The 15,278-nt window shown below is 39.2% G+C and overlaps 1 protein-coding gene across 1 annotated transcript; it reads right to left on the reverse strand.

Annotated features, from left to right (window-relative positions):
• Positions 1-308: 308 nt before the first annotated feature.
• LOC107561482 (Down syndrome cell adhesion molecule-like protein 1 homolog) lies at positions 309-15,278 on the reverse strand (the record flags this gene model as incomplete). The annotated part of the gene is made up of 3 exons (XM_016245938.1): positions 15,029-15,278; positions 5,166-5,486; positions 309-455 (listed from the first exon to the last, which is right to left on the reverse strand). Coding segments are annotated over exons 1-3 (718 nt in total), but the record flags the coding sequence as incomplete, so codon positions are not given.

Genomic DNA, 15,278 nt, shown 5'->3' on the forward strand with positions numbered 1-15,278 from the left:
TGGAATTTGGCATTTTTAGAATCGCCTGTGCTGAATTGTGCAGAATAGATTTAAATATGATAAAATATTTAACAATGTTTACGTATGCCTAAGGTTGCTGGCCGGATCCTATTTTGGACTCCCGAATGACACCCGTTGTTTTCCACACTTTGAAACCAGAATGACATTCCCATAAACTGTAAACTGCAGGTGCAATAAGGCTTCCTTTACTTATTTAGGATCTACTGCACATCCAAAATGTATGAAAACATAACAGATTTCAAATCTGTGGTTACTTTAACAGCCCAACCATGTGAGGTATGTCTTACCTGGGACGATGGAGACGGTGTCCTTTTCCCAGGACACCACACTGACGTACTCCTGCACAGCAGAGGGGATGAGGCACTTGAAGACGGCCACGTTGCCCCGCATGGACCTTTGGTCCGCCACACGAACCGTGTAAGGTTCCCTGAACACTGTTCAAGATGAGCCAGAAGAAAAACAGAGGTTGAAATTAATTAATTAATTATTAAATTATTTTAATTATTTTAATCTAAATTTTGAATCTGAAATTATACATAATTTTTTTTTACAGATTTTATTTTAATATATCAAACATCAGTATCAAATGCTATATTAATGGCAAACCCAATAGTAATACATTTAAAATAATTATAATAAGAATAGTAATTCAGTCAATTGTACACAATAATTTAAACTAAATAAAGAAAGACACAACAATAACAGCAACATTAATAATTATATAAAATCTACCAATTTAATATTTGAGAAAAATATATATAGTATTTTCCCAAAAGAGTGCCCTTTTTTTGTGCATTCAAAAAGACCTGATCTGGGACCAATGCATGAATTTTATTAAACATACAGTATATTACTAGATTCTGAGACGGAGACTGAATCTTTTTTTGTCAAGAGGTGTTTAAGTGTTCAGGAAGTCGCCTTTTTAAAAATCACCCGGGCAATGCATGCAGATGGCGATGAGTGGACGCCGCCACACAGCCTCTGGAGCTGTCAGAAACATTTGCCCCCGCTAAAGGGACCCTCTCTGCACCTGACAACCGGAACCTGGACGAAAAAATCAATAGACGAAAAGAACACACAAACCGAGCAGTGTACGAAGGTGTTATTTACGGGCAAGGAGATCCTCCTACGGTAAAGGGCGACAAGGGAGCGTGAGCAGATTAAAGTAGGCGCTGAATTTCATTTTAATTTCAGGGACTCAATTTGCTTTGTGTCTTTCATCAACATCTATTTACTTATGGATTTTAATTTCTCCCTCATATCTTTGGGGAAGTAACGCAAGACGCAGAGCAAGGGCATCTCATTCACGAACATGATGCCGCAAATTTGATCACACAGTCGGGGGATGTTTTCAGAGAACTCTGTGGGTATTGCAATTGGATTCACGGTCAATTCAACTACGCAGCTTTTTCACCCCATCAGAAAAGAGACCGATCATAAGAATTCATGAAACGTGGCAATTACCCACAACCACGCTCCTCACCCCCTCATGTCTCACTTTCACTTGCTACCTCTATTTCTATATATAATTAACGCCTGGCTTGCGGGTGAATTTCCTTGGTCATTAATAACGGTTTCTGTCAGGTGCCAGAGTGTCACCCACAGCGAGGCGAATCAGTGTCCTTGTCTGATGGTTAAGTCATGAATCGTTGAGTCCAGTCATTATATTTCTTTATTTCTTTCTACATATTTAAATGGTTTATACAAATATGCAAATGAAATATGTTTAAGTAAGTTAAAACAGGCTGTGTATATTTGCCCACTGTTAACTAACCAACTTCTTACTGATGCAGATGAGATTTGAATCAATAGAACAAATCAATAGAACTCCCTATTACACTCAGTACTCCATAGTCTACAAATAATCATTTATTCAGTCATTGATTGACTGCGAGGCTTGGGCCTTATTGAGTTTCTATAACTCAAACAGGCCCTCTATTAGCTAGTTTTATTTTCACCTCGACTCGGATTGTGCTACACCTGGTTGTGGAATGTTGTTTTACAGCGGTGGGAAGAGCGTAAACAAGCCAAAACATCTCTAAGGCTTCAATAATGCATGTGTAAAATTCACAGACGGATTTGCCGACAACAATAGCAGATAGCATTTTTTATGGGCAAATGACTCTCCGTCTTCATGTGCGGCATCATTAGAATGTTACTGATGCCTGACTATGCTCATCGGTTGCTTGGAAACGGACTGGCACACGGGCTGGTGCTCTCTTTCTCCTTTTGCACACACCAGGAGGACTGAGTCCTGTATCACCATCGTTTATATAATTAACTGGAGAGAAACCAAATACTGTATTTACTTATTCATGATGCAAGACGTTTAAAAAAGGGGAAAAGAACCACACTGAATAAGAATGAGGCGGTGAAAGGTGCTCATTAATGTAATGGTGAAAAAAAAAAATTACATGACCTATCAGGAGGGAAGAAGCCAAAGAAACAAAGGGCTGAAAGAAAGGAAGAGTGAGTCTGTCACAGTACACCTGTCAGGCTCGTCGCACGAGGTCTGTGTTTAACCCTCAAGCTGACTTTAGATAAACCCAGTACAGGCTGAAGGACACTCTCCATTAAAAATGCTACTATTTAAGATTAAAGAGGTGATATAGTTAATATAGCATAGCTTCTACTAGGCAATTTTCTACATTTAACTCACAGCTCTGTTCATCTTAATACTCCTGTCAATGACCTGCTTCCCACTACACTCAATCAAAGGATCCCACCCAACCCGCCAAACTCTGTCAACACAAAGGAAGTCTAGGTCAGAATAGCTAGGTTCATACACTGACATAGAAAAGACAGGCAGACAGATAGACAGACAGATAGACAGACAGATAGATAGATAGATAGATAGATAGATAGATAGATAGATAGATAGATAGATAGACAGACAGACAGACAGACAGACAGACAGACAGATGGACGGACAAAAAGATGGAGAAACAGATGGAAAAAAATACCCAGGTAAACAGATAGACAGATACATAGATAAACATATAGATAGACAGACAGACGAACAGACAGATGAAGAGACAGAGGAGAGAAAGGGCCATGTAGAGAGACGGACAGATAGACAGGAAGAAAAACAGATAGACAGACAGACAGACAGATAGATAGACAGATAGATAGATAGATAGATAGATAGATAGATAGATAGATAGATAGATAGAAGCCTGTCTTTAATATACAGGAAAATAGGGACACAAACAATTGACATCCTAAGAGCAAGACACTGTAAAAGGCTAAATGAAAAATGAACAGCGAGTGCAAGGAGGAACACACACACACTCATATGGAGCCCTCATAGGGAGATTTTCATAAATGTAGAGCTATCCACACAGGTGCCCATGCTATTATTGGCACAGGATCAGCATGCAGGAGAGTGGGTGAGAAAAGAGGAGGGAGAGAAAGAGAGAGAGACATGCATGGGGGATGGTGTCATACAGTGAGTTGTCAGCTGTCATCATTCTCCAGTGCCACCTGAGACATTCAGCGCCACACCCGGCCCCTCCCCTCACCGTACCCATGGTTACCCTCAGTGCCAGGATCTGACTGGCTGGTGAGGGAGCCCTAGTGTTGGGTTCCTTAGGGCTCTGTGTGGGTTGCTAGGTCCACTTGCAGTTTTGCTGCATCTCAGCACTTAATTGATTAATTAGTGTAATTATTTGAGGCGAAAGTCACCCCCATCTTGTCGCCGGTTGGTAGGTAATTCATTCCATCCTCTGAGACTTTAATGTTAATGCAGGTAAGGTGGAAAAAGTAGCATGTACCGAACTCGCCTGGTTACATTTGAAGAATCGTTCAAGCTGATGTTATTTATTAAGGTGTTGCTCGATGGGGTTATTTATGGGGTTATTACAGAACGACCAAATTTTGCTATAAGTTTGATTGCATCATATAATAATTGCTAATAATTAATAGTGTTCATCGTCTGTTTGATTATGTATTTAATTGATAAGCCACTGATAAGCTGATAAGCTACCACTAAATATTGTAGAAACTTAATTTGCTGTAACGTTTCTTTGCAACGATTTGTATTGTGAAAAGCGCTATACAAATGAACTTGAATTGAATTGATTTGAATTATTTCTGGTAAATTCAATGTAGGTGAATGTGTACGTGTGTGTGCGTGTGCGTGTGTGTGTGTGAGATGGGAACTCTAGCTTAGAGGACAGATGGAGACTGGGAGACAGGAGGGACACTGGCACTGCACAGCCTGGCATAAGAGTGAGTGTGCGAGTGTAAGGAGGTGTATGGATAGCCCTCGCTGTTGCTGGGCGGCCAGCCCCACTCACGAGCGGTGACCTTGGCACTGAGTGGGAGGGTCAGTCAGCCAACTGTCTGTATCGCCGTGTGCCCGTCTGTGCGCTGCTTTTTAAAGCAGTCAGGTCAACAGGCCGGCCATTGGGACATCCATTTGGCACTTACATTCTTATTTAGGTTAGCAATATGCCGGCCGCTACTTCTGCTGTTACTGCAGATGTTAAGTTAAGAACTCATGTTCCACCTGTAATGTCACGTGCCCCCTCTCTGCCACAGCACCTACGTTGACTATGCTCTTTTCTAAGCACAATATAATGTGTAAAGAAATATTGACGGAAACTAAGCCATTGCAGTCTTACATGGCACAAGTGTGCGCATTATAGTAAGGATATAGACTGGATCCAAAATTAACATGTTAAAGGCCAATTAAAATTTTATAATGTTCTGCAATGTAATACAAGTTAAAATGTAACAGAGATAAACAACTTTTCACAGATATAAGTGTTAAGAATGATTTTGAAGAAAATGTAAAATCAGAAATGAAATAAATCCATATGACGTCATGTGGAGTATTGCTCTTTTTACACTATCAAACTGTAAGGAACATCAAAATATAATGAATAAAATCACGACGTGGCTTCACCGTTTTTTTTTTTTCTTGGGAAATCGAGACTGGCTCATGAATGATGTATAATCATATGTCATACCAAAAAGACCAGCACTGTCATGGGCTGTTCCTTGTGAGACTAAATCCAGCAACCAGCAACAGCAAGTGGTTGCCAACCCTGACCTTTACTCACTGCACTTTAACATCATATAAATACAGTAAATAGGTGGATAGACAGACAGATAGATAGATGGATGGAATCAGGTCTCACCTGCTTTGACACGGATGCTAGGGCTGCGGATCTTGCCGGCCTGGTTCTCGGCAGTGCAGAAGTAGTCATTATCATGAATGAAGCTGTTGAAGGCAGAGGGGGAGAAGGGGTAGAGCTGCAGCGTGCCATTGGCGTGAACATGGCGGATGTGTGGCACGTCGTAGATGTCGTCGCCGGTGGCCAGGTACCAGCGGAGGACGGCATGGGGGGCGCCACCCGCAGGACAGGGCAGGGACACCCCCACTGAGCTGGAGAAGGTCACTCTTTGCAGGGAAGCATTCACAAAGTACAGCCGCGTCGAGACCACATCCTCGCTGTGCACTGGAAGAGAGACAACATGGTCAGTCGCGAAGTGACCAAAGAGTTTTATTCTTCAAATAACACACCTGGACAGGTAAAGGGGCCAATGCATACTTGTTCCTTTGGGTTTCTGTACTTTGAAATCATAAAAGAAGCACTGAGTGTCATTCTGGCAAACTTCCACCTCACATTCACGTCTGGTAAAGTGTACGCCATGCTCTGATTGGATTATCCCAGAGACATTCCCACTGGGTCAGCACAACTCAATTCAAATTTAGAAATCAATCACTTGTTTGCGAAGATGATGTAACTACAAATTGTCTTTTATCTTATTATTTGTCTGTCATTTTCCAAGTGCACAATCTACATGGAAAAGCTAAGGTCAGCTTGTCACTACTGTAGCTAGTCACAACAGTTTCCCAAAGCTGCACATACTTTGTCACACATTCGGCATTCTGAACAAGTTGGTTCGACAACTGGCGTTACTACTGATACTTAACTACCCCAGGTTGATGCATCATAGGATAAATTAACTACTCTAGTTAGTCATAACTGTTTCCCAAAGTTGCAGATACTTTGTCGCATGTCCATCGTTTGGAAAAAGTTGGTTCAACATATTTGTATTTTGCCACAACTCTGTCATTTGAACTACACTGGTTCAACATATTTAATGTTGACGTTACAACTGACATCATGACTGATACTTAACTATCACAGTATGATACATCATTGGAGAAATTAACTACTGTAGCTAGTCATAACTGTTTCCCAAAGCCACAGTTACTTTGTCGCACGTTTGTTGTTTGGAACAAGCTGGTTCGAACTTTTGATATTTGAACTTTGTCACACATCTGTTGTTCGAACCACATTGGTTCATAATATTTGTCACAGTTTGCGTCAAACAGGTGGTAGAGTAATAACTTGTGCTAATTAATCGGTGCAAGAATGAAATAATAGCTGTATCATTTCGAAGGCTGCGCCCTCTAGAGGTTGCATTTGTTGGCTGCATTGTTAGCCAACTATGGTTGCAAGTTCTGTCATTAGCACATTCGCACTCTTGAAAAACTGTGTTGACATTCTTTTGATAAACTTAAAGATGTAGAATATACCACAGGTTGAGAGCTGTTGTTCCAACCAGACAATTCTTTGATAATGTTTGCGAATGTTAATTGGAACTATGGTTTCAGAAAACACCAAATCATTGAACTATGTTGCTAACAATGGAACTTGCAACCATAGTTGGCTAAGGATGCTTTTGTGAAGAATACCCAAGATTCTTAATCATCTTAGTCAGGTTAGACGCCATACTAAATTTAATGCGGATATAAACCAGGCTGCGAAGGAAAGAACTTGCAATCTTTGCAATGGCACACACTGTATAAAAGTCCTCACAAGTTTTTTTTTTTTTTCTTCTCTCTTTCGTCAGCTGAGCAATCTATATGTTTTAAACAGCAGTACATTCCATTTAATGCAGTGTACTTCTAGCCCTCACAGTCTCGTTTCCATTCGTGTCAAAAATGTAATATGTCGCTACCCTGACTAAGGTATATAGAATGTTAAAATTACTCCTTGTAAAACAGAAAATTCTGCAATTTCCACAAAAGCAAACAAAGAAGTAAATGAACAAAGCCAGATGCAGGAATCAGCAAGGCTTCCAAACAAAAGCCAACTTTGTCCACAGCGAGAGTGGATCTTTACTCGCCATTCACATCTTTTTATATGTATTTTCTTGGCAGATGCTTATAAATCTCTCGATAACAGCACAGTTGTAGGGCAGGCATTAAAGAATATCACTAATCTAATATGTGTGCGGTGTGAGCCGTGCTGAATGCTGCCATCTGATAGGAGAATAAATAGGTCATAGAACCCCCGCTATGTATCTACAAACATCTCTGACAGCTAATGTGGATCAGACAATCATTCCCTCTTGGTGTATTACCAAATCCAGACTACTGTGAGAAAAGGAAAAAGAAAGTGGTGGTTTGCGTAAATTAATACACATGCTAATTCAGCAGCATATCTAATGATGTCCTTCAAAGGCAGCGTTTTAGCGATTTACCATTCTGGCATCTCTATTATCTGCAGGCTCTATTACGGATTACATGGTTTGGGTGTGATGACTCTGTATCTTTTTTGTATTCAGAGAATTGCTTAGCTCAGCTCTGGCTCCGAGCCAAGGGAGACACAAGCCCAAAGCAAGAGAATTTTCTTCCAAGGCAATTACATTTAATTAATGCCCCCCACCTGGTTTATGTCAACAATGCCTGGATTAACCCCCATTCTTGTGATTCTCATTGTGTTCGAAAAAATAATGGTGACATGCTACCATGGCATTAAAGTCAGTGGGGTACCTATAAACTTCCAAATACTGATGGACAGCATCGCAATGTATACGCATAAATATGAATTGGAATTTATACCCAATAACATTGAATACTAAAGGAACAGTTCATCCAAAAATGAAAATGCTGCTCGTTTTAAAGCAATGAAAGTCCCCATTCACTTTCATTGTAAGGAAAAAAGCAGCTTGGACATTCTATATAATAACTTATTTTGTGCGCCATGCAAAACAGTAATTTAAATGGGTTTTGAAAGACACAGGATGTGTGTACGTGATGATATTCTATTAATTTAATGATAATAATACTGTTATTCTTACTCTTGACAGTTATAGGCTACTCAATTTAAAGGCTTACAAAGGACAATAATAATATTTATTTTAATGGAAAAAAATCATGCAAAATGTAAAACATAAATACATGTGAAACATAGAATGAAAAACAAGAAAACAGTGATGCTAGAAAATTGAAAGGCTGAGATTAGAGCTAAAGCTTTTACTGGTAAGGTGGGGGTTTGTATTCTTTCTCTCTCCATCCATCACTCTCTCTCCCTCTCTTTTTATATTCCCATAGAACATGAACACGGATATGTTATGTGATTGGAATTGGTACACCAGACGCAGAGAGTTAAATCCATATAATCTCCTTTCACATTTAACACACACAGAGCCTTCCTGGCCTGATAATCGCAGCACGGTGGAGGGCCTTTATTGCTTCCCCTCTCACTCTGCCCTGTGGGGAGGGCAGATTATGGAGGTGGGTGCGTGCCAGGGGGCAAGGGTCCAGACAGGACCAGGTCTAGAGTGTGCAGAGTGGTAGGTTAGATGGGGGGCTGAAGTGAATGGATGTGCCATCAGGAGTCACAGGTTGCAAGCAAATGAAATAAAATCCTTTTCATTGTTCACACTTTGCATGAAAGCCTGGATTACATTAGAACAAGGTCTGGACTGGCATTTCTCTACCTTTGTTACTCCAAAGTCCCCTACAGTCAAGGTTATTGTTTAAAAGACTGCCTACATAACTGTGAAGTTTCCATTTCTTCTGCAACATTTTTAATAACAAATATTAGGGCAGTTAATACATTTAAATAATTGAAATTATGTGATAATGTCAGAATTTTTAAGAATTATTTGTAGTCAGCATTAATACATTGTTCCTATTTAAAAGAAAGAAAACAAAATAAATAGCTGTCACACTGTTTGTAACTGTTTAAAGGAAACTCAGCAAGTGTAAATATATTTTAGGAGTAGAAATGCAAATGTATTAGATCCAATTGTGAACTAAATGATGTCAGGTTTTGAGAGGACAAATTCAAATGTTGTCAATTTTGCTTGTTTGTATTCTGCAATCAAATAAACAAATAAATAATCCAGTGCAAGAGCAGTGAATTTGCACTGTAGCATTTAAATTCTTAAATTATTTTATAACAATTTATAACACGTTTAATTATTTTAATCAATTAAACAATTGTTTTATTAATTTATCTTAATTGAAAGTAATTTAATTTATTTATTTTTAAGTAATTTGAGTTCTTTAGTCCCCTTGAAAGTTTACTGAGGCCCCCTACTGGGCCACGACCCCCCCCCCCCCCCCCCCCCCCCCCCCCCCCCCCCCCCCCCCCCCCCCCCCCCCCCCCCCCCCCCCCCCCCCCCCCCCCGCTATGCATAATGCAGCTCTCTCAGTCGCTCATCTGCATTTGCTTAGACACACACACTCTATCTCTCTCTCTCGCATGCACACGCATAGATCTTCACACCCTGTCCCCAAAGAAATCCACACACAATCTCTCTTTCGATCACTCTGTCTCACCTACATAAACATGTCTAAATGCATAAACATATTTTTGGGGCACGCAACTGTTCGACAACAACACAATTCAACCATCCATTTGCCTTCGAGCCTCCCAATTAATTTATTCGCAGATTGTTCAAGGGCCATTTCCGCTGTCAAGCCTGTCTATATCACGCTACAACGCCGCACATTTTTTTTTACAGCTTCCAATGTCATAATGTTTTCTTTAACCTTTTAAAATAACTCATGAGATTATGAGAGAGAGGGTCTGACTATCTTCCTCCTTTGTTTTTTATACCTTTCCTCAGACAAGCCACTTATCAAACCGTCAATCATTCATGCACGGTGCAGTCAAGGAAAAATCAATACTACAGGTGCTGAGTAACTTCCAGCTGAATCTAAAGTCAGCCCTACACTGCATCCAGTTATAAATAGGTTACGATAGCAAGCATGAGGTGTGTGTATGTATGTGTGTGCTTCAGACATTTCTTCATTGCTAGGCTGAGAAGGACACATGTACACTTGTGTTTAGATTACATTTGTTCTGGTATTTTAGAGTAAATCTTGCCTGCCACTGTTGTCCCTGTGATTGTTCAGTGCTTTGCGTGAGTGAGCTCGAGTGGATTGGAAACCAGTCACATGTAACCGCCGACAATTGTATGGCAATCTCTTTAAGAAGAGAGTGAGAGAAAAGTGGGAGAGTAGAAGAGGTATATATCTATCCTTTTGGTTACATAATTAACATTTTGCATACATCTATCTTGTTCACTTTACATAATGAATCAAATATATGGTCATGTAAGTGAGTGAGGTTGATAAACATGGTTTGAAATGCATTAGGGGTTGGATTTTGAAACGGGTGAGGGTTCTCTACCCCTTTATTTGCACGTTACTGCAGCGTCAGGGAAAAAAGGAAGAAAAAAAAAATCAGCATTTGCAGAAGTAGCTCAGACTTCAAAGGATGATTTTGGAGGTTGAGTGTCAGTTTTCTCAATGCATTTTTAAAAGAGTCAATAAAATGTGAATTTGAACAAATCTCCTGTGTTTCAGGTAGTTTATAAACGGTAGTTTAAATACTTTTAAATACCCTCGCCACTCTTTACCTCTAAGTGAGATGCAGGTATATCACAATCTGCAACAGGAGCTGCATGAATCTGAACTTCTGTGGTTCCTGTTATTAGAGCAATTGTTTTGAAACTAAACTGACAAATATGAAACCACAGAGGAATTGACTAAACTTCCTTGAAGAACGTAGCTATCAGAGATAAACATGACTATGGACGATTTACTAAATGCAATGGGGAAAATGGTGATGGTTGTAACACGAGGTAATTAAGTACCAGTTAATAATAATAAAAAAATTAAAAAATCACTTGCAGTTTGTAATTCAGACCATTTATAATCTGATCTGTCACCATGTTAATAGTTGTTAAAAAAGATAGAATATCATTCAAATCAGCAGTTTCTTGTATATGTTATATAAATCAAGTTTAATACAATATTAAACTACTTTAATTTGTAAATTAACATATATCAACATATCATACCATATCAAAGTTTTGGGCACACACACACAAACACCTGAGTGCTGCAACACACCATCGCATTAGGGCCATTAGACACAGAAAAGACGTTTACCTGAACGTTGACGCTATAGGCTAGTCCTTTCCATACACTTATAGAGAATCAGTAATTAGACTAACTATTTATGTCTTTCCTATTAGGGACGTTTTAAACAAATCAGTATTTATTTTATTAATTGATTTGATTGTTTTAACTTTTTTTGTGTGTGTGTGTGTGAATGTGCTTATGTCTGTGATATTCAGATCTATAATAAAATGATATTGACAGTTGTGTTGTTTTCCAGTGCACATTTGTTCGCAAAGGAAAGCGCAAGAGCAGCGTGCTGTTGCTATGGTTACCTCCGCAGGCTACTTCTGCTCCTGAGCGACTACATAGTGCACTAATTGTAGCAAACTTTTATGTTTATTAAAGTATAAACATATATATATATATATATATATATATATATATATAAATTCATGCTTTAAATAGGGGAGTCAAATCATCATCATTCGCGCCCTGACACTGGATGTTACATTATTCTGACTCTCTAGATCTGTTGCCTTGCGCACAGAGTCCGATTTAGATGGACAAGTGGCCCAGGCGCGTCGCGTCCGGCAGGTGCTGCGGAGGCAAAGAGTGTTTGTTCACGCGCTTAACTCACCGGCACACGGGCTCTGAAAGGAGAACAGCGGTCACCTGTCGAAGCGGAACGCGAGAGTGACACCTAGATTCTTATTTTGACCGCGCTTCGACTGGAATGGCAGCTGGAACGGCGGGGTGTGATTTTAGGTGGAGGGGGGAAAAAATAGCACGACGCATAACGCAGTAAATCTCAACGGTTACATTTGTGACGCCAAGTTTCTTCTGAGTTTGAAGGGGGTCTGAAAGAGCTGCTGATGCATTTTACACAGAGTTCAGACTGTCTAGGTTGCATATGGGTATTTTACATGTCTGGTGTAAACAGTCACAATACCAGAGCTGTTTAATTCCATAAAAGGAAACATGTAAAACATGCTATAATACACATACCTACAGCTAATATATTTATTAGGCCTACGTCTCCATTATTAAAAACCAACCATTTAAATTATTATAATCGCTGATTATAATGTATTTCCCTCTACAATATTCCCTATAAAATATTGAGAATATGACTTCTAGTCTAATTTGCTGAAACTTCCTTGACCAGTAGTGTTAATGTTTCTCGCCGGTCACAGGAATAAAACACATACTTTGTCAAACTTTTTTTTTTGTATGTTTTTTAAAAAAAAAAAAAAAAGAAGGGGGAAAAAAAGTGTTCTATTGGACTAGCCTATTAAACGAGTGAAATGATTTGGCTAGGAACAATGGGGTTCAAAAACGATCAACTCGGGACAGTCGTGAGAGGGGAAGAAACACTGATGGGACGATCCTGTTCAGTCTAAACCGTCTCATTCTCAAGTAGACGGAAAGTTCAAGTACATATTGCTACAGTTTATGAGAGGAACGTGTTTATAACTGTGACTCATGCTGCTGTCGCACAAGGCTTTACTCTTTATTTGTATAGAGGAAGTATCGTATTATAATGAGCGCAGTGTGTCTCCCGACAAAATTACACAGAAAGAAGAGAGAAACAGGTGTATATGACGAGTATAACGAAACAGAGAGATTGACAGATCCAGAGAGAGAGAGAGAGAGAGAGAGAGAGAGAGAGAGAGAGAGAGAGATAAATGGAGTCCTTATGGCCAATGACCTGATTTACTTTTGGAGTGGGGGATGCGGCAGATCTCCTTCTAATTGCGCAGCTGGGAAGAACAGGGGATTTGACGGGGGGGAGGAAACCAATTTTGCATATTTTTATGAAGGGGAGACCGGGTGGGATGGAGGTGCCCTGATGTGAAGAGCAGGTTTGACATTGCGAGCAGTTTGGAGGTGAAAACGCATGAAAGTGTGCTTCTTTTTTTAATGATCAAATATTGTTATGGTTGATGTTAGACATAAACATGTCAGTTAATAATAATAATAATAATAATAATAATAATAATATGTCTCATTATAAAAGGGTTTGACGTGTTGGACGTGGCAAGCTCCTTTCAATCACATTTTAATTTAGGCAAATGTTCCGAAAATCGGATCAGACCGCAGCCACCTCACAAATGTGACGACCTGACGACTGCTGATCCTTAAAATAAATATTGGACAGACACAGATACACACACGCGAACACACAATGCTTAAAGCCCCTTTATTCATTATTCAATATCCTATGAAGCAAATATGTCATAAATAAAATTAGTAAAGATAAACAAATATTTGTTCAAACGTTTTGTTTCATTTTCTAAACAGACTTGAAATCAATCACACTAAGTGCACACACTATCTGCATAATAACATGGGTGAATTCTTAAAATGTATATTCCATTGGGTCTGCTAAAGCCAACACAAAACCCTTCAATAAACTATGGCATTATTAATCAGTTTAATAAATAATAGACGTACCATTTGCTATTATATTTATTAATAATAATAATTATTATTATTATTATTATTATTATTATATTAATTAATTGTTATTGTTATTGTTAATTATTATTTTTAACAAATTATAACTCGCATGCAAATAACAATGGAAATTTCCACAAAAAAAATAATAAATACTGCAGCATCCCTCGGTGCCTTTTTCATTTTCATTTAGTTGAATTTCCATAAAAAGACAAGCTAACCGTCGAGAAGGCAATTTACCCTGGATCCGGTTTTCCAGATCGGGGTTCAGGTGTGAATCCATACTTGACAAAGCAATATCAGATAAAGAGCATTCCAAAACAGGCGCACACCTTTGAAAAGTGGTTTCATCCAAAAATATTTTGTAAGTTAATTTTATGGGGAAAAAAATATGAGCAAAAACTGAAAGCACAGCTCCAAGGCAGGAGGGTGAGGGAAGGAGTGGTATATGTGCTGTGAGGTGTCAAAAACAAAATTGTTGAGGAGACATCATGACAGAAATTGATGCGTAAAACTAACAGAATGAGCAAATAAATAACCTTAATTATGATTACAATAAACCACATCTTTGTTTGGCATTAATACAAATTCAGACGTGCCTTATCAAAACCACCATCAGCACAGTCAAACCAGGAATCTTTGGCATAGAAAATGGAGGACCACTAATTGCACCAGTGCTAATTGGAAATGAGGCTGCATATGCCATTATATTTTTCACAGGATCTATGCAGATATATTCATCCTCTACCACAAAAAAACATGCACTTTTATTACAAAATACATATTATTCTTTCTCCTAAAGGCATACAGCAGCATGCTACTATAAACAAATATCAGACATATTCAAATCCTAGGAAATTTACATTCTTATTCGAGCCCAGTAAAAAGTACACCAAGCGCAAAAACAAATTCCCACCTCTGACCAACTCTACTTTCCCCACCAAACAAACTACAGAAGGCCAAAAGTGTATGGAAAATGCACACGACCGATGCCAAATCTGATCCCGTTCTACACATTCATAACTCAACAGCATATTCATATCTTGCATACAAATCATGCTATCTCCTCCATCTTTGCGCACGGGCACATGCAGATCCTACATCCTCCTAATCTCCTGTTCGTCATTAATCACTGACTAGAAAAAAATAATTGTCCACATTTTAAACAACTAAAACATTTTTTCTGAAGGAAGTTGCATTAGTTTTGGAGCGAAATAAACTTCCTGAAATCCAGATATGCGAGCGCGCAATAAAATAAACTTGGAACAGTGCGATTTTACGCACGGAAATTTCCACTTAATTTAATGTAATAAATAGTGCAGTTTTATTTCAACATTATTTTAAATAATAATAAAAAAAACAGCATAAAATAAACAGACTACATACCTTCTTGAAAAGAATACAGCAGGAGTAAAGTTACCAGCCACATGCCATAAATAGCAGGTATATTTCTCAGGAATGTTTTGCAATCCCGACGTGTGCACTGTGCAGTATTTGGCCAGGCGAGGCTCCGTGCAGGAGTGGTGACGATGCTCCCCGGCGATCTCTCCAGCCCTAGTCCCGGACTCACCAGCGCCGAGAAGCGGGGAAGACTTTGGTCCCGCCTCTCGTACCCTCCCCTCCGCGGGACCGTCAT

Source organism: Sinocyclocheilus grahami, unplaced genomic scaffold (assembly GCF_001515645.1).
Source record: "Sinocyclocheilus grahami isolate Dianchi unplaced genomic scaffold, SAMN03320097.WGS_v1.1 scaffold775.1, whole genome shotgun sequence".
Lineage (NCBI taxonomy): Eukaryota > Metazoa > Chordata > Actinopteri > Cypriniformes > Cyprinidae > Sinocyclocheilus > Sinocyclocheilus grahami.